Source organism: Antedon bifida, chromosome 10 (genome assembly GCF_963402885.1).
Source record: "Antedon bifida chromosome 10, ecAntBifi1.1, whole genome shotgun sequence".
In the NCBI taxonomy this organism is placed as follows: Eukaryota; Metazoa; Echinodermata; class Crinoidea; order Comatulida; family Antedonidae; genus Antedon; species Antedon bifida.
In genome coordinates, this window is record NC_136235.1 from 6698730 (window position 1) to 6725563 (window position 26834).

A 26834-nucleotide genomic window follows, 5' to 3' on the forward strand; every position below is an offset into this window, starting at 1 on the left:
ACTGTTTTGAACTTTGAACTCCACTTGTAGCCTATGTTGTCAGTTTGAGATAAGTCTATTTGCATAAAAATCATCAGTAGGCCTATAACAATATAGGATAGTGATGATGCAGTACAATGAAGCTCCATTTACAATCAGAAAAAAGAGTAACGTTTATTTAAAATCTAGGGAAGTTGTTGCACTAGTCATCAATGACAATATCAAGATGATGATAATTCTTACTTTCCCTTTCTCTTGATAGTTATGATCTTTAAATGACAGCTTACGATTAACTTTATTATTTAAGTTAAATTCCTTACGGATTTATCTTTTTGACATTCTGATGACAGTATTATTGATAGAATGGAAATAACGAATGTAACGAAGGAATAACCTACATCCACGTAAATGCTAGGCCCCAACTGATAAGCATTGAGATTCTTGTTGGGATAAGAAATTATGATATTAATTGAAACATATGTTTTATGACAATGAGGACTGGCATTTTCTTTTTTTCTCTTTCGTGGGGCATCATCCACATATATTAATTATGTTACTATACAACGGTACATTATACAAATACATACTATTATATACATTTCTGTAAAAATATGAAACAGTACAATTCAGTAAAGTAGTTAAAAGGGCAATTTTATACTGTATATATGCACATACAATCAATGCAGTAAAAGTATTCTTTAACAAGGCCATATTACATGGCTGCAGTCGCGTGCTCAAGTTAGTGTTTACCGACCAACCGACCGACATGATGAACTGTAGAGTCGCGTTGTAAGCGACTAAAAACGTATATTCTATGGTTATTGCAAATTATTTTAAAAGTACAACTATTTATTTAGTTTGTTTCCTTTTACAGTTGGTATGTTTCATTGTATGTTTTGACCTTATATTACATCCAGTACAAATATATACACCTATACACACACCTATTGACCTTCACGATTCATTTTTTAAGTTTAACATAGTTTCTCTATTATATGCTACATTTTATGGCATTTTCTAATATATACGTATTCTACTACTGATCGAAATCTGTAATTTTTATACAATTCCTTTCAGCGTGATAAACAAGAATTACAGAATGAAAAGAAAGGCGTTGGGAGACAAGTGATAGGCCTACAAAACCACTATCGTCCCCAAGAAGTGTATGTCCTCCACCATCTTTAGATGTCTTCTATGTTAATCATTGGATCTATGGTAATGTTATGTGAACAAATATAAACGATTACGATTATAAAACTATAATGTTTAGAAAACGACTCTGTGTATAGAGTAACAACATAGGTAATGTCAATTAATTTATAATTACACATTATTAATTATACATTACTGAAATTATTTTTAAAGAGTTTCTAACCCATTACAACTTAAATTAACAAGTTAAGTTATTCCTATCATAATTATCGTTTGGGGTGGACTTTTGAAGAGTAAGAATCAGTTGTATCACCTGTTTTCAAATTTTGTGATTCCGTTTTAATTTTCGATAAAAACGATAATCGGGTGAGGTGAATCGGAAATTAATCTTCTTCTTATGTCTACCCAAATCGTGTTGATCTCCATTTATCCCATCTTCTAAATCGACTATGTCAATGTTTTCATTAACTATTCCTCGTTTCTAGTCTGACACATTTTGTTTATTTAGATTTTAATGAACATTTCATAATTCGCAATAAACATAGGAACTAAAATGTCTCATAAAAAAAGCATCATAAAACGATCAATAGTGTGCCATCCTCGTTCTTTGTACAGCCAAGTTTACGTTGAATGCCGAAATTATTTAGGCGTTTAACTGGATCCTATGGGAATGGATATATACAACCATGAAACAGAAATTCAACCAGAATTAGCGTTACAAATCCCATTTCCATAATGACTCATATTATTTGACTTGAATATAGTTCCAAATATTCATACATTACAGACCTATTTCTGGCAAATTCAGTTAATTCATATTTTGTGTCTTTTGTATGTTTTTTCTGAAATAAACAATCTAAATTGTTTAATGTTTCTGCTCAGATTACAGTACTTGTGTTTTTCAAAAAATTAAAATCCTTTTTTTCTTTATACTCTCAATTACGTAGGCCTAACCGTTGTACAGGGTACGTACTCCCATGAATCCCACGAACTCCCAAAACTGGCGCACATCAAACATTGTGAGTAGTAGGGCCTACGTTTATAAATTAATATTGATTGATAGGGGATTTATTTATTATTTTAATGAAGATGAGTATGTAGACCTTCGTAGGTAATTCTTGTCTACCCTTGGTATGCCAAAAACAGTAGAAAAACGTCTAAAACCTCATCGAAATAGATCCGCACCTGTTAAGACCTAAAGTTACATGTGACAGACGATTTAAGATGTCTCAATGACACTTATGTCACTGACCGTGGAAATATCAGTCACCTCAGTAATCAAGCTTTTTTCAACAAAGTCATATACAAGTTGTTTCTTTAAAAAATTCTAGGACGACCTACGGAAAAATTGCCGAAAATAGATAATGAAGATGGGTGAAGTCAAGGCTTCTGTGATATGGTACCAGAAATAGATAAGGGTCACTTTCAATGTCCGGAAAGTTAGAACGTATTCAAGAATCAGAAAATTGTGACATTTTGGCCTTAACCGGTAATTATGATGTCCGAAATACTATTTACAGTATCATGGACCTCAAAACACGTTACAAATTGCCAAATTATTATCCGTAAACAGTTTACAATGCGGTTAAAACTATAAGTATGTAAAACCTGCGAATGGGCACTGATACGATAACATGCTCGTCCTATTAGTTATTTCATAAAGTGATGATAATAACAATATGGCAAGATGAAACTGTTGTGAAGTTTTGCGCAGGGCTGTGCCTACACAGTTGAGTCAAATTGCCGAGCGGTTAAGGCAGTGACGCCGTTTACCGTAGCTAAAGATGCAAGGGTTCGAGGCGGACTCGCTCCTAGTTCTGGTGGTGGAACAAGTCTTCTCAGATAAGGACTATAAACCGTAGGTCCAGTGTACACAGTTATAACCTGTGTTCACTTTAAAGAACCCAGTTCATTATTCGTGAAGAGTAGGGGGTTACCCCGGTGAACTGGTTCACAAAATATATCAGGGAGATTACCACCTATATGATAGGACAGTGATTAGTTTACTATTGGTAATCCTTGGCCACATTGCCTAAAGACATAAATAAAAATAAATAAAATACAGTTTTTTATTATTAATTATGCACAGTAAAAAAACTTGAGAGCATTTTTATGCCATTGTTCAGAATAATGTTGATATATTAAAATAATGTAAACGTGTTAACAATTCACATAGATTTATATAAAATATTCTAAAAGCTAAGATACTATTAAGTATTGAATAGCACATGGAAAGTTCTGATAAATCAGACAAAGACAACAAAATATGACTATTATTCCTTTGTGAATTTCACAACCTAATGCTATTTTTCTAATAATCATGCTTAAATAACCCAGCGGAATTCACGTTTCATCCAACTAAAATCATAAGTCAGTCTTCTTTTAAAATGCTGATACATGCTTTCAGAAGCAGCTAAAGTTCATTTAAAGAGAGTGTGTATTCTCTATCGCACTTCCCTGATTTAACGAATTGTGCTGTTGCAAACATAATTATTAACAATATTAAATAATTAAGTTAACAATGTTCTTATCAAAGACGACAAAGAACAACATACGGAAGCAATAGTATTGGATTTAATAACGTGAAATAATAGGTAATTAATTATAGGATGTCTTGCAAGAATCAATTTGAGGGCGTTGTACAGGTGAAATTCGGAAAAAGGAAATTCCTATAATAAAAATCAACAGTTTATCTACGCCTATCCTGTGTTAAATGTTATTATTATCAAGGAAGCAATAACAAGATACCTATAGAGATTTACGTACTGTAGCTGTATCAATTACATTGTCAACTAATTATTCAATTTTCGCTATGTCACTCAAGTGCACTTTTTCATTGATATTGATAATCACACTCTAGTAAAGAGTGTCAATTTTCTCACTTTTCATTGGGAATTTTTTATTTTTATAATGTATTATATCCTGTTTTTTTCTGCAATTTTTCTTTAAAAATTTGACTTTATAACCTATCCCTAAATTAAATTGTTGCCAAAATTCTTACTTGATTATCAGTTGGCCAATTTTCCTGCAGTGTTTAGTCTAATTCGGTCAAATTGGCTATTAAGTTTTCTGTATAGGTTAATCCAATTACGTGAGCTTGTTTCGATATCTATGTACACTTTTTGAAGCTATTAAATACTAATTATTTTTGACAAAAAAGCGTTACTAAACATTACATAAGATATCTTTTAATATATAACATCTCACCACCGTACACATAGTCAGAGTCTGGGCTTTTATTTTAGAATAAGTTTAAAATGTATTTGTTTTAAATGTAATATTGAAAATATCATACTATTTTTCCTTCTATAATAGCATAGCTGTTTGTACACTGTCAAATTATTATAGTATATCATTCATTTCAGTATGGATGTTTATTTTTCCCTGTGATGTCAAATTCAATTCTTTGTTCTATTGAAGGTTAATAATGTTTACAAATCACAAACGTAAGAACACAATGATTCGTTAGATTAGTTTTAAACCTAGATTTCTACAATTGAATTTTAACTTGTTATAAAACAGATCAGTTCATGGTAGTTAGAGATAAAGTGTATGTATGTCTGTGGGAACGACGGCAACATAATGGATGACTCAGCATGTCTGTGTCAAATGTAATTCTGTCGTCACCGTTTAATGTTATATTCTAGACCCTGGACTACTGATTAACAAATCAAATAACAATATCCATATTTGCATGTTGTTAACGGATGATTATTTAGTAAATATAAATATACACTTTTGAAGAATAAGTATTGACAAAAGAAAAAACAAATGCCTGTCGAAAAAATACATCATAGAGACCTGTTTTGTCAATGTAATGATATTGAATAGTGACTGAGCTGTGGTAGGACGTGTTTTGTTGTAGCTCCTTTACTATTCATTTACACCACGCTCACTCTTGTATGGCTGAGGTACTGTCACCTTACATACCCAATGTCTTAAAAAAAAGCAACGACTAAGGCAATGAATACCACATTAATTATCAGTGTTTGGTCTCAATTGTTTAATTGCATGTTTATTAGAACAGTGATGTGTACTTACAACAATGATAAACAATATAGGGGAAGTAATTTGTAGAAATGTTTGCATTTTACAGAAATAACCTTTAATACTCAAAATGTATTTAACTGCCACACTACCACTTTGTTACCGGTTTAAAATTGATATGAAATAAACGCTTTATAACCAAATTACATAAAAACCTATTTGCATGTATACTACAAAACACTAATAGAAAACATAGCATGGATATCAAGGTTACTCATTTCGAAATACTGTATGTTCTAATTAAGGCCAAGTACCCACATGACAAATTTGAAAGCTAACAGATTCGACTCTTTTCGATAAGTTTTCTCACAACTTCAAAAGTCGGTTAACTTTTAAAAAAATATTAAAATCGTGCTTAAAACCAAAATAACAAGAATTTCATCAGTAGATAAAATCATTTATGTTGAATCAGAGCAATTATTATTAATAAATTCCATAGGTTATGGTGTCGAATGTTCACCCTATCCCCGGTGTATAAGTAATGAAAAGCCTGCAACACTAGATACGTACCAGGGACGTATCCCGTATTATTTATCTCCCAGTACACCTGTCAGGTATCTTGCGTCAACAAAATTTCCTGTACCTTTACCATCTGAACTCCCGTTTCGCTATTGTATTCGAAAACGAAACTTTTCGCCACGTTGGTAAGGTACACCTGAAATAATGGAAATATATTGTAGTAATAACTATTTGAGTTGAGATTCAATTTTAGTTTGTATTATATTTTTTTTTTCAAAGGAAGTATTAGTTTAAAGGTGTTCTGCGTAGCACATATTTATTGTTTAAACAATAAATCTGAAACTGAAAAATACGGTAATATAGGCCTCAATTAATACAGTGTTTCTGAAGAATTATGAACACATTTTTGTATGATTGTTGTGGCGGTTAAACTACCTATTCGTTTTCTAATATTATTACGCATGATGCTAGGTGTAATAACTTGATATTATGGAGTAATATTATGTTTTTATTCATAATCTTATTTCGTCATAATCAATTACATTAACAACATGCAAACAACTGCAATAAATATTAGGCCTAAAACCAATACGCAAGAGGGAGAAAAAAGCAGTCAAACAAGAGATAAAACAATACATCATAATTCACAATACATCATAAAATAAATTGAAACGTAACGCCTCTGGTTAATTTCAATTGTTAAAAAAATAAAGACAAAAAAGACATAGTACTCTTAGGCAGTGTAATGATATTACTTTCAATTACAGGTATGCCTTTTCAAAAAATATCATTTTTGCAATAGTGACGTACATGCCACGTTTTATATCAAAAGTGAAAGTACATGCTGCCATCCGGACACAATCTAGGCATTCTATAAGACCAGATGTTACAGTTGCAATTTCATTAAAGACACGTACATTGAAGTTATTATGTAGTTAAATTTGTTTATACCATATTTGTCTTTCTTTTTTCTGATCCTTATTTGTAACTTACACCAGGTATCATCAGCATTCAATCTTTATTCTTGATAATAAGTATAATTGCTTATGAACAATTTCCAAGCATAACTAATTTGAATTCAGAGCGTTCCATGCTTTTGATGAGCATTCTTTCTTTCATTGTGACATACTTCACGAATGTTGCAGTTGATATAAAACTAGCTAAGATATTTTGTAAACCTAGAAAGTAGAATTAAATATTCTTTTCCAATATTCACTTTAATCCATGTAAAATTTAAAAATCTAGCTTAGTGGATCTGTGGCTTAGTGGTTAACGTATGTGCCTTTTAATCCCAATATCCAGGGTTCAATCCTGACTTAAGTGTCCAGGGTTACAAAACTCACGGCTATTTCTGCTCTACTCTCTATTTATCCTTTTAACAATATCTTTAGCTAATTTGCTCACGTTCCTCGGTCAACTACTCTCGAATATATGTCCAACTATTGAACGAAATTACATATTTCTTTACTCTATTTTTTATAAGTCTCAAATAGCTAATCTATATTGATTCTGACACACCATTCAATTGTAGAGTGAATATGAGGATATAATAGTTGAATTGTAAAGAGATTCGTTGTTGTTGACTACTGGAGCTTACCTGTATCGCTATTTGAACATGTTTGTTGCTTTTTCCACTCTACGTTTTCTTTTTTTCTTTTATTTCCTTTCTCCATTTTTTCTTTTTTCTTCTTGTTTTTTTTAAATTTGTTTTTATACTTTTTCATTTTTTTTTTCATTTGTTTTAATTCTTCCCCTTTTTTTTCCTTTGTTTGTCTTTTTCTTTTTTTCTTGTTTTCATTTTTTTATTTTTCTTTAAATTATTTTTTTTTATTTATTTTGTTCTTTTTGTGGGTCCTTTTTCTCTTCTCTTTTTTATTTGAAATGTAGTACTATCAACAATGAGTAATTTACTCATTTAGAAAAATTCTACTAAGGCAATAATACTCTAAATCTAATTTTAACTAGAGAATTGATTAAAAACGATAACGATTTGAAGACTAACTATAGATTGATGTAAAAATCTTAAAGGTTATTGGCTGCTCGTTCCTCCATCTTGATCAGGATCGAGGGAAATGATAAATCTCCGACGGAAATACTTAACTTTAGAACCAGTGTGACTCAGACGTCAAACCTGTCTACTGATCATTTTATCCTGCGTAGACGAAAGACATCAACCTTCTGATAGCTTAATATTCAGCAACAGGTAAACAATCTTAGCATTGTTTGAGTAAAATTGAGGGCGACATAATATTATTTACATGTATTGTTTTATTAGGTATAGACACTAAAATGCAACAAGGGTTGACGTTCTTATGTGTTTACAGAATATAAAAATTAAAACAGTTAATAACTTTATTAATGTTCAAACGTATCTTTATATTGATTAATTATTAAATCAAATCAAAATGTATTTTATTTTTAAATTAAAGTTAACACATTATTTCTTATGATTTGTTGCTTACATAATAACTTGTCAATCAATAACATTATCAATTATAAATCCACTTGTAATGTTAATTACTCACTATAGATCTAATTATAATAATGAGACAAAGTCTATGAAACATCACGTATTATAATTTATGTATGGATGCACTAAACATGAACTATGAAATGTTGTATTTAATGGCGCTTTTAATTGAGCTGTCAAATGTCAAATTCAAAAGCAGACAGATCAATTCATGAATCCATAATTTAGCATTTGAGCCACGCCCTGGTTACTTTAGATGTCTTGAATGCTGGTCTATTTTACATAAAGCAATGTCGGTATAAAAACAATATTGGAACCGTGTGAAAGTGTTATAGCAGTAACAGGTAAAGCCACACGTACATGTTCATATTAGGAAATGACAGTTTCTTACATATACACAGGCGGACTTTTCTATGTCAATGACGATTTTTATTAAATAAATATTGTCATTTTACCGGTATAGGCTTATGTACAAAGGTTACTAGTCTTACTTTTATAATGATACCATTCAAGTGTAAAACAATGTAGGCCTACAGTAGCCTATGAGCAAAAATATTCACATTGTTTATTTCGTAATGACCACATTGCTTCCTTGTTTTAAAAACCTGACTCCCCTCTGAAGTTATGTGAAGAATCGCAAAATAAATCGGATTTATTTAATTCAGTAGTAGTGGGAAGAGTAAGATTTCAGTCTCATTTGTCCCATGTATCACACTATAATTTGTGCTTTGAAACATCAGTCGTTCATGACGCATTATTATTCAACATAATAACGATTGACCCATCTTTCGATAGTTCTTTTAACTTAAAGTTGTAATGCTAATGTTAATCATTCTGATATGTTCGGTATAAGCACATAATTCCAAGGTAGGCCTACTTAATAAGTAATTCTTAGTAGTAAGTTCTCTCTTCTCAATAGGTCATTTTCAAGGATGTTTGTATTTTCTGCGTGATTAAAATTACCGAAGCTTCTTTTCTGCCAGTTTGAGTTATATGAAATGTCAATCAATAAATTAATTAATTAATCATCATCATGAATTTAAAGTGTTCACATCCGCCAAAATGCAATATTTTTGTTGTTAAACCTTAATATTCCCCGAATTATTTTTTACAGCTTACGAACAAAAATAGCTTTAACTATGTCACTGTGATGATTATTATTAGTATTTGTGCATGGAAATGTAAATAGCCTTAAGTCATGATCATCATTTTGATGAGGTAAACTAGATGAAAGATCACCATGGTAATAAACAAAAGAGAAAATAGTTATAAACGTAATATTTATTGTTCAATGATTTGTTTACAGTAGGCCCTGCATATGTACTTTTTATCTCTGATAACCTAACATTTAGCAAAATAATGGATTATTAACGAATACATCCTTATAAACTAACGAAATAATTATGAAATTGCATCGGACTTTTGCATCAGTGGTCAAATTATCGTCAAGATCAGATAATGCGTACTGTATCACCTTATGACGTAATACATCAGAGCGCGTGATGGTTTGCATGTCGGCAACAACACAGTTGTCTTTCTGCAAGATTGAATTGATAGCTCATGGATAAAAGCTATGCTGATACGTTATATCGGTCAATTGAATTTAATTATTAGCAAATATCCTCTTTTTTGTTATCATTTGGTTATGGAAAAGGCTGTGAGTTGAGCTTATGTTGAGTCCTCTGTCAAGTTGATTACGCTTTACAAACTTAAATTGAATCGAGACATTATCTAATTGTGTTCATAGTTGGCTATTCTTCAAAATTATTCAATTAAAAGTAAGAATATCGCATTGCTGTCTCTTTCACATCGAACTTATAAGTGTGACCTTATATTGCTTGTCACTTGATAGAATGTGAAACACCATTTAAAAAGGGCAACAAATGTAATGGTTTTTTTTATAATTCCAACTCAATAGTGATTCGGTTCGCTTATTGGCAATGCCGTCTAACTGAAAATACGAAATAAATTAAAAATCAAAAGGACTGACTGTATAATAGCATAAAAAACAAAGAATTCCAACCAGTAAATAATTACTCTTTCTTAGGAGTAAAGTTATCTATCTCCCCAAACACATAACTAATTATTTAAAAAAGGCCAGTCATTGGATGGAATAAATAATAGGTTCGGGAGAGATCTGTGCTATATTTTTGACATTTGTTTGATTTTTCAGAAACATTCATCTTAACAGACAGAGGTAACATTACAAATCTTGTTTCAGATGGAAGACACGAATAAGTGATTCATCATGATGTTTAGGCCTATTGGAAGCGCAACTGCGAACCATGGGATACAGATCTATATCTCTTAAGATCAAATCATTTAGACAGGATATGATAATAGATTATTTTTAGATCCTATTTTAAAGTACGAAACTGTTGGTCATTGTCCTTCAATTAATCAGTACCCATGTTTTGGTTGTGTTCTTACCGGTTATAAGCTATTTACACGCTCTTCTCTATATCGGAGTTAAATGAGTCAAAATTGCGGTTTATTTTATTTTTTTCTGCGTTCAAACGCAACAGAAAAAATAAACACAAATATATCTCTGTAAAAAACGGGTAGAGACGTATATGAGTAAAGTGGATGTTGTATAATAATGTAATTATGTTCCAATAGGCCTACAGTACAAACAAAAAACAGAATGCATTATGTAGGCCTATAATTATTATTTCAAAACATTATCGCAGCACCATTTGTTTTCATAAAGATTCGTCTTTAGGATCGAAAAAAATTTCATAATAACCCATTTTTTTTAATCGTTATCAGTATCATGAGTATCATGTGACCTCCAGAAGTTATAAATAAGGGGCTTACAAAATTAAAAATTCTGTTTTCTAACATCAGGAAGATTGTATGATGTATCCTCCCAGGGGAACTATGAATTTTTCCTATATACTAATTTAGTTCCCCGTAGATTTTCCTTAAGTTTTTCTTGTTTTCAGTATCTTTTACGTTTGTTTTGATTTGTTTTCCTGACGATGAATTAATCCTTTCTGACTATTTGTCTCATATATCAAACTAGTTATCTTTAGTTTACTTCTCCTACCATTAATAATAATTACTTGATGGTCTATTGACCTATAAAATAGATGGCAGTTTTAAGTAATTATTATTAGAATAACACAACATTAACGATGTTATTCCGTCACCTTGACTTTATAGATTATAATTTTCTCAAATAATATTTGTGGTTTTAATGTCAATTTTCATAAATCTATGATTTTGTTCCTCTTAACAAAATCTGCATTTCAAGAAAAGCATTCCATTTAGTAAATAATCTTTAATAATGACTGTTTAATAGAAATAAAAGAATATTTGTATTTTCGGTCATTGTATGCAAGGAATGAATAAAATAAAATAGAACTTGGAGATTTTATTTGGCAATTTAGAACATTATTTTTATTCACTATTTCTCACTTAGAACCCCGTGTTTATCCGTGAACCTATATTTTACTCTAATAACAAACCCCTTTTCAGTCATAAACTAGGCCTACATGAAATTTTAAAAAATGTTGAAAATGATGAATGACTAAAATAGTCATTGAATCATGTTGGCCCTATGATTTCTCCCATTCAATTTATTCTAGCTAATACTAGCTAACTAGACCTGGATTAATGTGACAGAATGTTTAGTCCAGATACCCAAAGAAGCAAATAAGGTTATGACTTATACCTCGTCATTCAACCAAACACACTTGACAAATGTTGTTTAGAATGTTTAAGCACATGTAAAACGACGACCAGAAACTGTTATTTTAGTTCATACATATCACCAACCCGACTCTATATTGTTGGTACCTTCCATTAACAGCCTCTGTGGAAATTACTCATCAAATTTCTTATATGTTTGTTTTTTAGGAGACTCGAAAACATATTGGTTCGAGTATCGTGTGTAACCATATAAAAGTATAAACTGAGAAATAAGGAATATTAGCCTACTTATTCATCCAACCCTACGGAAATTATTAAAATAAATTTACAATAAATAAACCAACAGATTCTCGTAACTCAGAAGCCAGATAGAGATAAGAAATCTACACTCGGTTGCAAACAAACCAATTGTGATGGCGCTAGTAAACACTCGTTATGCATGATCAGATTATAAGAATGGTTAACAAATAAAATACCGGTGGGTCGGTGAATGCATTTTCACGCTGCTGCTCTAGCCCGCTACGTCACAAGAGATGACTCAATTATTAACTGAAAGCAAGCAGCAGTTTTAGTACTAGACACTGACATTTTTGCGAAAAAGGATTCTCAACTATAATTTATAGGTTCCAGCTGTTAGACACAAAAAACGTCTGGGATAAAAGTCTAACGGTTGAAAGACAAATCCAAAAGCATTTATGAGTCCCATGATATTAAATATGAAGTTATTGTTCAATAATTAATTAATTCAAATCAAAATATGTTTTAACTACCACTCATGGTCGTGTAATTAGACATATACTAATGAAATATATCGAACAATCATGTTCGAACAAAAAGTATAATAGTTATTAACGTACAGTATAGAAAAGTAGAGTAGAAAAGAGCTATATTGACAGGAAAACTTAAAATTAACTTATAAAAATACACAAAACAAGAAAATACTGAAGGGACAGCTGTGGAATATTGTTCAGCTTTGCCGGTTTTTATAACTCGAAAGTTACAGGATGGATAAACTGCATTGTATTTACAAGTCCCATGTGATTCTTACGGTGAAACATTCCATTTTAACAATTAACCTACATTGGTATCTGCATGTATGTAAGCCTGAGTTCAAGGAAAGTACACATTAAAAATATGAATACGGTGTACCACATTATTACTAATCTTATAGAACAATGATAGGAAACCTTGTATAAAAACAATCAAACAAAACCCTTGAAAGAACACAGCAAACACGTTTTTTTCTTGTTTTTGTTTTACCGTACTTCGAATAATTGTGTAATTAATATTAAATGAAAATACTTATCACATGTATTTCACTTTTAGGGCACATCTATCGATTCATTAAAAAAAGCATACGCTTTTGAAACAGGCAATGGGAAAAAAGATGTATAGTAATTCGACAACGACTTTTGCCAAATCCGTCATTTTTAGGGGGTTGATCGGATCAATCTTTCGCGGCACGGTGGCCTATAATTTATGGAAAGAGGAAGATGTTTAATTAAGGCATCATGCAATATCGTGTCAAGGTCCACTGATTGTCCCATCTATGGATGCGTTCAAGTGATAAGGAACTCAATCAATGATACTTACCAATCAAGTTTTCTAATAAGAAACATACAGTACGTTTAATTTATTTTTATCTTGGCTTCGAAGTGGGAAACTATGTTACTATTTTGTAGCGTCAATACTGTGATGATGTCTAGATCAACTGTTAATTATAAATGTAATAATATCCGAGAGGATATTAGTCCCACTCTCTTTTAGCATTTGAATACACGGTACCCTGCCAAACTACCCATGGCACGTATAATCAAGGTTACATTTTTTTCGCATATTTTTTTCTTTATGACAACCGGTAGAGTTTTTAAAAAGCATCCGCAGATATTCCTAATTTATATATTTATTTGTTTTAATTTCTAAATTTCAATCTTATAAATATTTGTGTTCGCTCACTGGTTATAGTTTCTATTGTCACGTTTATACCTTATCCTCCAACGCCCAAGAGCTAGTTTATATGGAAATCATATTTGTCTAGTAGGCCTATAATACTATAAAGCCAAATGTAATTTCAGTGTATTTATCCATTCTACACTCAACTCTACAGCTCACTATGTCGGTCGGTTGGTAAGATGGTCGGTCGGTCGGTAGGTAAACACTAACTCAAATTTGAGCACGCGACTGCAGCCATATATATGGCCTTGAAAATAAAAGTTAATATTAATAATGAAAAATGAAATATTCATAAAGTGATTTCGTTTTTTTCTATTTAATATTTATTCAGAATCATTAACCTTTGGTAAAAAATCATATTCAATATTAGTTACGAATATGTACTGATACATTATTGGAATGAAATAGAAATGGAAGAATGAATACTAATAATTTTTTTTTTCATAAATTGTCAAATTACATTTTATAATAGAGGGCGCTGTCTCCTTTTCATAGTTTAAATTCAATAACTTCCGATGATAACTTTTAAAATTAATTAAATTATTCCTGTGTATTGCATTAAAGATGACTCCGTTGGTGAAAAAATACATAAAATAAAATAAAACTCTTTTTAAGTTTAATTTAAATAAGTCCTAATAATTTATAAACTTATACAATTTCAATCTCACTTGAAAGTAAGAATATTTAACGCATATACACATAATATAAATTATAAGTTTTTTAAAAACTGTTTTAACCGTTTCTTTTTTTTTCATACAATATTCAGATTATAATTATAAATATTATAGGATCAATAAATTTGCTGATTTTTATTGTTTTATGTTGTTTTATCCTAACTTATATAAAATGATTATTTATTATTTATACAAAATAAATGAACAATAATAGAAATGTCCAACTCACTTCTAAGAGGGATCGAATTATGTGAGTTATGCTTTTTCAGTTACTGCGCATTATAACATTAGACAGACGGTGTTCTCCACTGCTGTACTTTCCTCGTCAATGGCATTTCTTCATATGTTTGCTCTACAGCTTTTTCCATCATGATACATGGCATTGAACCTGTGTTATCGCTACTAGTCGAAGCTGCTAGTTGATTTAATGGTATTCCCTCAGAAGCTTTGATTTCCATAACTCGTTTGCTAGGTACAGCTGGGTCAGGAACTATATGATCCTGAAGTGATCTCAGAAACGGAGGCTCAATCCCAGCTGGTGAGACAACAGGAAGTGGAGATGGCGATCTATTAAATGAGCCTCTCCGTGGAAAAAACGGTGATTCACTAGCCTGTTTTGGAGATAGGTAGGCAGGTGATCCTGTCCTATTGGGTGTCTCTGGTGGTGTGTTTGACCGACTAGATCTGAGGGACCACCGTCTGTCAAAATGTGGTGAGCCTGCTCGTGAAGATGTTCTTGATGGTGTGTATGAATTTCTCAGTGGATGTGTGATTGAATGAAAGGAATCACGTCGAGTATCAATATACGATGCAGGTCGAGAAGATAATGGATCGATATATCGAATTGTTGGGTTTACTAGGCCTAAACTACCAACGCTTAATTTATCGAATGATATCGCATCACACCGTGAGCCATCCATCTCTTCGTATATACTCTCTTGATAGTTCATGTTTAATTGTCTCATGATGCGCTTTTTTCTGTAACACATGTGAACAATTACAATAATTAGTATAATAATGACGGATCCGAGAGAAACTCCAATGATTGCAATTATACTATAGTCTTCTTGTATGGGAGGCACAGGTACCTGAGGTTTGACAGTTACTATTTCCCGTACTTGAATCACCTCACTCACATTACTCGCTAGGCCTGACGTAACATATACTCGACAAACAACAATTTTACCTTTATCATTAACGGTAACGTCAGAAACAATAAGCCGAGTTTTATCCTCTGAGAGTTCATATCGTTCGAAAGATTGGCCAATGAATTGGCCATCATAATACCATTCATATTCTGTTATTTTAGGCACGCCTACTCCATGGCATTCTAGTTCTACATTGTTACCTTCATACACGTCGATATCGGTACGTTTAAATTCCACTGTGGGGTAAACTTTTAACGGAATAATCGTACACGTTTTTGGAGGATTCACAGCAAGTCCAAAAGCCGAACAAGTGTAAGGCATTCCGTTATCTTCTTCACGGAGTGTGACATCTTTTTCTAGGTTATTTGTAATCTCGTTGTGGACCACTGTAGCGTCAGTATCCGACCAACTTAAGTGCAATAACGGATCTTCTCCTCGTGTTATACATGACAATCTTATTGAATCTCCTGGCTTTGGGTTGCCATTATACAGAGTCATGCATTTTGGATAGTTATCGTCAGGTGGTATGTAGACCTGAAGCTTACCTCTGCCCGAACTCTTGCCTATTCCATGATAAGATACAATGCAATAAAACGTTCCATTGTCCTCACGTGTAACTCTATTTATCTGTAGTGTAAAGTTTCCATTTTTTAGCCCAGACGAGAAACTATACCTATCTTTTCTAACACCTATGATAACATTTTCCTTAAACCCAAATACTTCGGAATTATCATGAAACCATTTTACGTATTCTGGCATTTCAATACTGGTAATAACGCATGGAACATGGGCCACAGATCCATATATCGCCTTTATAGTTTCTCCAGATGATGGATCTTCTACAAACTCTACTATTGTTTGAGCTGATATTACATGAGCGTAATATAAAGTTCCAATGCTTAACATAAATGTAGAAATGTTCACCATAGTGTTCATAAGAAGTAAAGATGATAGAAGAAATACTAACCAAAATAATGGTATCCTTTTCAAAGTTTTTTCGTTGATTAAGAAATGGCAAGAAAATCTAATACAAGTATATCGTCTTTACAAATAATTACAATCAAAACATTGCGACATCAATTGTCTCAATATTATACAAAACAAAACGTATCTTTCTGGCACTGACTTTCAACAAATACAAAAAACTTTAAATGAATAGAATGTCTACCTTAACAACCACCTTGTTGGTTTTGAATAAACTTGTGTGATTACTGTATAATATGTATACCGGTATTCGTTTACTGTGTTTGAATCATTTCCGTATACCACTTCTCCCGGTTTCCTAGTATACGTACAAATCGTATACACTCTAGATGTGGTCTGTAAAATATACCGGATGCGAGGAGGAAGCAATTCCAAGGCGTAACTTCTGTAAGTTGAACAATACAAAATTGTCAATCCAAGGATTCATTATACCGAAACAAAACTAAAACTAGATTTGAAAACAGTTTAAAGATGAATGGTGAAACATGTAAAATGAAGTATAATAAAATCAGACTTCCAATAGGTCATTTTGCAGTGCTGATCAAGTTTTCACTTCCGTAAAAAAAAAAAAAATAATAATGATTTTACTTATAAAAAGACAAATCAATTAAATTTTAAAAAAAAATTCATTCTCTGACAGTCAATTTAACTTTTCCATCATTTTTTCAGTAGGTAAATATATACATTTATTTCGATCCTATTTTTCGTCAAAGTGATTTTAAAAATATTATTATGTGACACTAAAATGGAAATTTCATTTTTTTTAAATATCAAAATAAGCAGTAATTTTATATTGAATTTACAACAATAATAATGGACAATTTAACTTGTTTTTCATTTAAAATAATATAATATATTAAGTATAATCAGATGTTTATTTACCATGTCTCAGTTTTTAATTCCGTTCAATATATTAATAATCGTTCTCGTCATATTATTTGTTTTCTTTGTAGTTTTAAAATATGTTTTGTTATTATTTACTCTTAATCTAAACATCCGCCCACAAAACGAATAATTACACACATCTTGTTGTTTAACTAAATTCTACACAAAAATGGCTACATCATGACCCTAAAATAACTATGTATATTAATGGCATTATAAGCCTATAGGAAGAGCGTATCCTGGCAGAGCTTATATTTAACCTTTCACCTTTCATCGGTTTATTGAATCGGCTTTGGATGTTAACAAAGTAATCGTTGTTGATACATGAACAGAAAATAAGTTTTACCTCGCTTTAATCATTGTTCAGCAGAAACGTGAATTTATTATTTAATTATTAATTCTATCCTTTTGTTTGTGAAAATCTATTATCTGGATGTTGTTTGTTACCGGTTGGAATACTTAACTGTTTTTACCATATAATGACTACTTATTGGGAAGAGGCGTGGGAAATGACCAAACGAAAAGGAACAGAAATTAATTAATTACAAATGAGTTAAAACATGCCTGTTGAGAATAAACAATGTAAAGTGGATTACAGTGCAAACCAGGGTTCAATGCATCAATTAAAACTCAAGATGGAGGTGGACAAAGGACATTTATTTATTTATTTTATTTATTCGGTATAAAAAAAAATCACAACAATCCCAGCGGGCAAACCTGTGATTTACAAACAATAAAAAAGCAAGTAAACAATCTTAATTACATATGAACGGAAGCACCTAAAAAAAAAAACACAAAAAACAATAGAAAAATATTACAAATATAAAATTTTATACAAATATATACTATTAATTATCAAAATATTATATGCAATTTATAGTAAAATTATTATAGTTATAATTATTTTTGTTGAATATATATATACAATTTCACAAGATTAAAGAAGTGGTTAAATATTTCAATTGTCTATTATTTAGCTGGTATACATTAAAAAGTATATTTATATAGTTTATTGTTATTTTATGGCGTTCAGTTTGGTAACCAAGAATGGAATTGTACTTTTTTGGTAGCGAGATGTTTTGCATTTGGGAATCCTTAAGTTTTCAGCGTTACGTAGTTTCATTTTTTCCCCAGTATTATTGAATTCTGGTAAGAAGTGCCGATGTCTTTCAGATGTCAGAAGCTTTTTTCCGAATTTAATCGCAAGTGAGTCTCTCCTGTCTTCAAGCTTAGGGATGCCAAGCTTAGCTTGCCGAAACAACATATTATTGACAACCTATAAGCAGGCACACAATGTTATGGAAGACCAACAACCAAATAGAAAAATAACATTGTAGCATTTGCTGACATACCCTAGACGAGAGAAAAAGATGGGTTCAGCTTGTGAAGCGGATAATGGCTGAAATGATGGATAATTTTGTTATTAAACAAGCAAATATATCAATTGAAAACAACTAGAACTATCTACGATACCAGACATTGCATCGCCATTTCACATTACTCGATTTAATGTGTTATTTAAATAATCCGGCTTCATGCACTCGGCTTTAAAGCTCAAACGTTTTTTAATCCACGTGTTTTTTCACTGTGTATATATTATACTATCCTCTTTCTTCTTAAAGTCAGATAATAACAAAAAACAACACAACAAATACCGAAGCAGAGATCAATGGTCTCGTGTAACAGAAAAACTTTTTATTTTATTGACATAAACTTAATTGAATGATCTTTCTTTAGGCCTACTTTGTTTTTGTATATTGTGTTTCAATAAATAACAAAAAAATTTTTTTTCGTTGATTAGGCAATTTTATTTTATTTTTTATTTAATTATATATTTTTAAACATATATTTGAAAGCATTGTTTAAAATCGTGTGTTTAATATGTATTTTTGTGTGTTACGAATTGCAATAATTGGAATACAATTTCAATAAATTAGGTATTAGACCTATACATTTTAACACATTCCTTTTTATTAATGGTGTCAATTTGTATGAGATTATCTCTACCTGAAATAATGAAAAAAGAGGAAATAATAAAGGTGTGTTGTTTCCAAGAAAGACTAAAAATAAAAAATAAACAAATACTGGTATTGCAATATAACGCTCCCTTAATAATAATGAAAAAAAGAGGAAATAATAAAGGTGTGTTGTTTTCACGAAAGACTAAAAATTAAAAAAAAACAAATACCGGTATTACAATATAACGCTACCTTTATTATGAAATGTTTTAATTAAAACAATGAAATGTACACACATGTTTTGAAAGAAAATAGTAGCATTTTAACAGCTATTTGTCTTGCACAATACAAGAAGTAATACGCAAACTAAAAACACGTTTTTTTAGAAGCCTCCGGTGTTTCATAAATGTAAAAAAAAATATGTTTGTCACCAGCTGACCACATTAGGGAAAATAATTTCACAACAGGATTGCATCACTTCTGTGAATTGTCCGATTTTAAAAATTAAGCAGTATCGTCACCAAAGTGTTGTCACAAAACCTTTATAATTTGGAGGTACATAATGTGTTACACCTACAGGATACTATTCTATAAAGTATGCAATCATCAATGTAAAAAGGATGATGTATTACATTGAATTGCTCATATTATGATTAAGAAATAGGTTTCTTCATCATCATCATATAATATGATATTTATGAAATGAATAAAAGTAGTGATTAAGGCCATAAAAGAAAATAAAGTAACAAATCACCATCCATCTTTATCGTTTTAACAAATATTATGTTACTCATTAAGTCCCCTAGAGGTGTTTTATTTTTAATAACAAATTGCAAGGGATTTTATTATTTTGGCTCTCTCTCTCTCTCTTTATTAAAAACAAGTTTTGTTAATGAGATAATAAATAACGAATACCACCAATCTGTTTTATATAGTCTGGTAAAACATGTTGGGTATTGAAATAAAAAAAACGTTTAAAAAAAAGAAAAATAAACAAAATAAATAAAATAAAAAGAGAGAACAAAAAAAAACAAGGGAAAATACATAATGTTATAATATATATATATTTCATAGAACCTTCTATTTTGCATATTCTTTTTATCCAATTGTGTTTTATTTTATAGCAAGACCGTAATACGGACAATATAATTGTCACTAACACAAAGCTTTAAGAAAAAAATAATAATCTGATCGACTGTTCTTCAGGTGACGCAGTCAACAAAACTAAAAGTATTATCTGTGTTACCACTATTGTAATTTTTTTTTAAACCATAGCAGCAGCATGTCCTAAAGTAAATAAAAGGTGCTCTGTTTTATGTTGACCAATAGAAAGTACAGAATTGTATAAATAAACAATAAAGATTGTTTCGAACTTTACCATCAAGGTACCGGTAGTGATTTGTTTAATTTTGATATTATTGTCTTCTGTTTCGATGCACAAGGTCAGGACAGATATCCTTATTTGACCAAAATATAAACAGAAGGAGAAATTCTATGTTTCAATACAAAGATAAAGATGAGATAAGTCTCCAAAAGCCATGTACTCTGTGTTCACCATCATGGCAACTGGTACAGAATTTAGTGCCTTAACCCATGAACTTATGTAAGTTCATCGTTGGCCTAAAGATTAGTAAAGTCATTTTGCTCGTGACATTCAAAGTCACGTGGTTCAAACCAGATATTATGTGTGTCACTTTCACCATGTGGAATATTGAGCATGTTCGACATGTGCGCGAGTATTCTCTATTTTAAAATTGTTTAGACTCATGTGTATAAACGTTTTTAGATAACACAATATGAAATATACAGTAGACCTACTACTTTAAATGTTGATATTTATTTAAGAACAAACATTTATTTAAACATTTATAACAAATATATTTTTTTTACATATGTAACAATTTACAACAATATTTATAACTGTAAAATTGTGTTTAAAACTTTTTATATCTATTTACAATAATTTTGTCTATTTTACTACTATCAATTTCAGACATCTTAAAAACAAAACGGTGATTGTTTTACCCTAAAATCATTTTGTCATTTATAACAAAAAAAAAAGTGAATCAAATACAAACACATTTTATTTATAGTATATATTACAATTATATTTTAAAACAAGATTATACGTTATTACTACATGGCAGATATAGTAGGCCTATATATAGGACTACTACAGCGAACCAGTACGTTCAAGCGGTTTCTTTGCCGCCGGTATACTATCATAAACATTGCTTAAAGAATGCATTGAAGTAAACTGAACATCAGAGTTTTTTTCATTAGGTTTGTATTTTGAATCACGTCGTTTTCCATTAGAAAATGAAGCCGATTTCTTATGCTTAGGTGCATTTTTGAAATATGGATTAGTAACATGGGAAGATTTTTCCGATACAGGGGTTGATACATGAGATGAAATAGGATAACATATAGCCGGGGAATCAGGTCCTGCTTGGTAACAAACCATCGTCTGGAATCCGATGGGCTGGGCTGGTAATGTACTGGCTTTAGTCACTTCGTCCACCATAGGGAAATCTTTAGCAAACGAGTTTCTCTGACTATTTATTATGGAATTCCTCGGTGAATCAGTCTGCATCCTTAAAATAAGCCCATTGCTTATTGGATACGCTGTCTTTACTTGTTTTAACCTGTTAATTTTTTCGTAGCACATACAAATAATAATTATCAATAAAATAAAAATCGCTGATAATCCTGACATTACTAGGATTAGTAAACTGTTTTGGCTGCTTAACTGATGATTTGACGCTGGTGACATTGTCTGTGGCTTGAAAGTGACGACTTTGAAAATATTTAGAAATCGAGTAATGTTTGTAGCTAATCCAGATGGAATACTTGCCTCACATGTGACAGGTTTGTCGTGGTCATTTTCGGTCATTTCAGAAATATCCAGTATTGTATTACCCATCGATAATCTAAATCGCCCGGATGTTTCAATTGGACGATCACCGTAAAACCAACGTAATGTTGATATGTACGGTTTTCCAATACTATCACACTTTAAGGTAACACTACCACCTATGGCAGCACTTGTTTCTGTCAGTCCCGATCGAAACGCTACACTAGGTGGTTGACTCATTGGAGTGACATTACAGAACATTTCACTATCTACGGATTCACCACTTATACTACATCGGAATACAACTCCGTTGTCGTTATCGTTAAGTGTTATAGTTGTCGAGAGTTCTCTGACTTGTGTATCTTGCCCTAATGCCTTTGACTCTCCTCGTTTAGTCCAGTTCATATTCACTTTTGATGCTTTTGAATCTACAATACAATTTAGTTCTGTCTTACCATTCTGTAATCTTGAAGAACTGCATTGTGGGTATCCGTCAGCTGGGGGAAACAGAACAGTAAGAGTTCCTCTAGTCGAATAGACAACAACACCATCGTCCTGACGTAACTTACATTGAAAAACCCCAGCGTCGGCTTCAGTTGCGTTCGAAACTATTAGTGAAAAATCGCCGTCAGGCGCTTTACCAACAATTTTGTAAGTTGCCCTTTTTTGCGTTATTTCATCAAATCGATACTCCCGTTCTTTTTCATTGTGATCAATATGAATCCAATAAACATCTAAGCCCGAAAATGAAGATGCTTTTAAAATACAATCGAAACGTTCAGTCGTTTTTCCGGCCAAAACTTCACTGTCTACCGGTTCCTTTATAAAAATGACTTCAGTACTTGATGGTACCAAAAGAACCATCACCATAAGTAATAAAATAACCATTGTAATACCAGTATATCAATTTCTTATATAGAATAGTACGGTTCAAATTATAAATGTCAACACGCCGACAAATTATTGTCTCTGATTCTTAATTTGCTGTACTGTTTATCAGCAGCAGTGTCAATAGCGGAATTGGTTTCCGAAAATCCTTGTGTCACTTCCGACTACTACACTCTGAAATTACTGTGCACAAAATATTTCAAAATAATATGGTTCGATGGCAAAGTAGATTTAACTGTACAATGTAAATCTTACCTTTATTCGGAGTTGATTTCCGGTTGTTTTTATCTTTACAGAATGTTAATCAGGTGTGTATTTATCTGCCGATGAGTCAAACACATAGTACAAATGAATTTGTCCACGTCACGCATGTACTTTATAGGCAAATATCTTATCGTTTGTTTGTTAAAATAATTTATCCTCATATTATGAGGAAATTCTGATTAGGTCCTCAACCCCGGCAACCCCAGTGGGCCAATATTGACCAGCACACAAGGGTTACCTAAAACCTCCAGTCCATTTCCGACTAGACTCTTGTCCTACCATGGTAGAACACCTGAGTAATGGTCGAGGTGAGGATTGAACCATTGCCAATTTGATTTCTCATTATTCGCGGCGCCCCTGCCTTCACCGCTCGACCACTCGACTCGACTCGACTTTATTTTAATATTTCCTTTCAGTATGTTAATAACAATTATTTTAACGTAGGCCTATAATAAATACAACCTATACTGAACTAATAAACTTGTATATTGATCTAGCGAACAAAAGCAAATTACAATACCAACCTATGTATTCTTGCCATATATACACAGTAAAAAATGCAAAATAATTGTGCTATAATTCAATTACAATTATTCAAATATGTTTTTTCGATTTAATTTTGCATTTAAAAGATATTTCAGGTATCAAATTACAAGGCCGATTCATAGACAAAACTATAATATAAATAATTGTATTGCCGTGCGAATCGTACAATGGCATCGTATTTGACCAAAGTATACTTGACCTGCAAAATATTGAAAATCGTTTTCAATCTGATAAGCACACCCAATACCATAATATAAAACCAATACTTACTGTAAGACAGTTTCCGATCTTGTTTTATAATCGGAACTGTTCAGTTAAAAAACACATTTAAAGATTATTCGGTATTATTATTTATTCTGTCTTTATTGGATTGCGTTTGTAAAAAAACAAAATAATTTGTGTGCGTTTGTAGCGTTGCGTAGGGGTGGATATGTGACGATACGCCTACTTAAGTCGTAGGCCCCGTCTTTCATGGTAGGTCTATCTTGTTATTGCTATATATGGTAAGAATGAAGTAGACGTCACTGGACTGTAGCTCGGTCATGGTTTAATAACATATTAATGTGACGATGTGGCCAAAGTTAAAAGTTACAAAGGGTTCCTATAAATTTACAAAATGCAGTTCTTAACACACATGCGCAAAATCAATTCCACACTGTAGGCCATTACCTAATTATACCGTTAGTATTAATCAAAAATCCCTATCATATGCTCGTCTTTACAATTAGAACAAGGCCATATACATGGCTGCAGTCGCGTGCGCAAATTCGAGTTAGTGAAATAGTGAACTGTAGAGTCGCGTTTGCACGTGACTAAAAACATTATTGGACAAAATTGACTACTGTAATTCGGCATAACATTTAATAACTGTTGGTGGCGCTAGACGCAACCTAAATCATATCCGTTATAACTCGTACCCAAAGTTTGGCTTACTAGTACCCATCAGGAGCTACGTAAGAGTACCTACTGTCAAAGATAGTGTAGTAGGAAGATATCACACTTCCTATTCCATCAATGCAAATAAACGCGAGACACTTTGGGACTCAAATCCCTCGCATGTCTAGTAGGGATACGGAACGTTAGGAAATAGGCTATATAACAGTAGAATAATATAATTGTAAAATTAAAGATTTTATACGAATTAACATATAATGTAATGTTATCTTTATAGAAAGTGCAAATTAATCATATATTTATGCTTTGGAATACAAATTTGTGTTCCAATTACCTCAAATAAATGTATTGACAATTTAAAAGATCCAAAGAACAGTATGAAAACATCACATTAACTTTTATCTTAAAATATATATTATCTATAAAAAAACATTTATATTTATAATAAAAAACAAAAAAATTAGAAGTTTGATGTTGTTTGTGAATTTTTTTTTACAAAGTATTGCCGAAAACACAATTTTTATGCTTTGCCATTGCGATCCCCATGTTTCATTATCGTCTATCCCTACTTGTCGTGAGAGGCGCCCTATCTCGAGCGGGTCTATAATTTTTAGGCGTAGTGTGACATCTTCCTACTACACTATCTTTGCTATGTGTATCAGTGGCTGACTGACCCACGTTTAATGCTGTGTTGAATATAATAATCATTATTATGTATATTGGTTTTACAAGTATAATAGGCCTATATGTAGACTTATACAAAAAAAAGCACAACTGATTTGGAAAACTGGCGATGTAATTTTGAGGGCGCTATTCTACGTTATTTATATTATTGTTTTTACATTGTATATCCCTAACCGGTGCGATGGTATTCCAAATAAGTGTTTAATGTCCCTAATAACCATGGAGGAATTATTTTTTCAAAATAATTCATCCATGTAAAACAACCAAACCAAGTTTGGTACCAGTTGGTATAAGGTAAGGGTTGGTTTGGGTACGAGTTGGCCAGCATCCGGTCAACTTAAGGGGTTTGCCAATATCCAGAGCCATGTTTTAGTATTGCCGAAATACAGTATCAATCTTGGTAAATAGAGGGCGCTATGCTTGTAATAGGTGAGGTCATAGTGCAGTAACAGAGCCTGGGGTGGGAAAAAATGTTGTGTTAGCTCAGGGAAGTGTGAAATTACATTCTTCCCTGGTTAGCTCATTAAGCCTCAAAGCAACAAACCAAACTAGTGACTGTGCTTGTTGTAGTCAATATTTATATATTTAGGTTACTACTGTTGTTGAGATGAAGAAGATTTTTCTGTCTTTGTTGTCTCCATTTTGTTTTTCATTAGCACTGAGATTTCCAAATATGCAGAGAGTAGGCCTACGCTTTGTATAATTAAATTATATAAACAAATATAATATAAAGAGTTCCATCGACAATTTATAAACGCAGTTTCCTATGGAAGAGTAATCGGTGACTATAGTTTTTTTTTCAAAACAATATGTTGCAACAATTATGAATCCCATTGTAAGTTATAATTTATTGATATCTATTGGCATAATTGATAATCGATATATAAAATATCATATTCCGAGACCATTTCAACAGTGTTATCATTAACTTTTAAATTTGATAAAAATTAAAAATAAACTGGCGGAATTTTGTGGAAATCAAAAAGTATTGCTTAATCAGTTTTTCTTTTTTTCATATTAGTAAGTAAAAGTGAAAACACGGCTCTTCGTAGTTCGTGAATATTTTCGGAAATGTTTTGTTCCTTTTTGTACAGAAAATATCTGAATCTCATTCGCAGTAGCCTAATTTAATATTCAATGTGAAGAATTTCTAATATCACTGTAATCGAATATTCCAAAACATTGATTGAAAATAATTAATTATAGAAATAATCGAGGAACTAACTAAATGAGGAATGTTTAGTTTATTCGGATTTTGGTTAGTTTAGTAGAAACTTTATACAACATAGTTCTTTGTTTTAATAGGCCTATGATTTGTATAATTAATATACAACTGTTTCT

At 31.6% G+C, this 26834-nt stretch overlaps 2 protein-coding genes across 3 annotated transcripts in view; both read right to left on the minus strand.

The window, feature by feature from the left end:
- LOC144853631 (BLOC-1-related complex subunit 8-like) overlaps positions 1 to 26834 on the minus strand; it is a 224095-nt gene that overhangs the window by 90134 nt on the left and 107127 nt on the right. The gene's annotated exons all lie outside the window — the stretch shown is intronic.
- LOC144853877 (uncharacterized) lies at positions 14073 to 16866 on the minus strand. 2 transcript variants are annotated; one of them, XM_078711733.1, is made up of 2 exons: positions 16210 to 16295; positions 14075 to 16099 (listed from the first exon to the last, which is right to left on the minus strand). In XM_078711733.1, exon 2 carries the CDS (start codon positions 16032 to 16034, stop codon positions 14676 to 14678), a length of 1359 nt encoding a protein of 452 aa, XP_078567859.1. In that variant the 5' UTR covers positions 16035 to 16099; positions 16210 to 16295; the 3' UTR covers positions 14075 to 14675. The 2 variants fall into 2 exon arrangements, with proteins under 2 accessions (XP_078567858.1, XP_078567859.1); XM_078711732.1 differs by having other exon boundaries at positions 14073 to 16866.

Bases quoted from the DNA above. Each gene is read 5' to 3' on its own strand.
- LOC144853877 (XM_078711732.1), bottom strand. From the start codon at position 16,472: ATGAACACTATGGTGAACATTTCTACATTTATGTTAAGCATTGGAACT.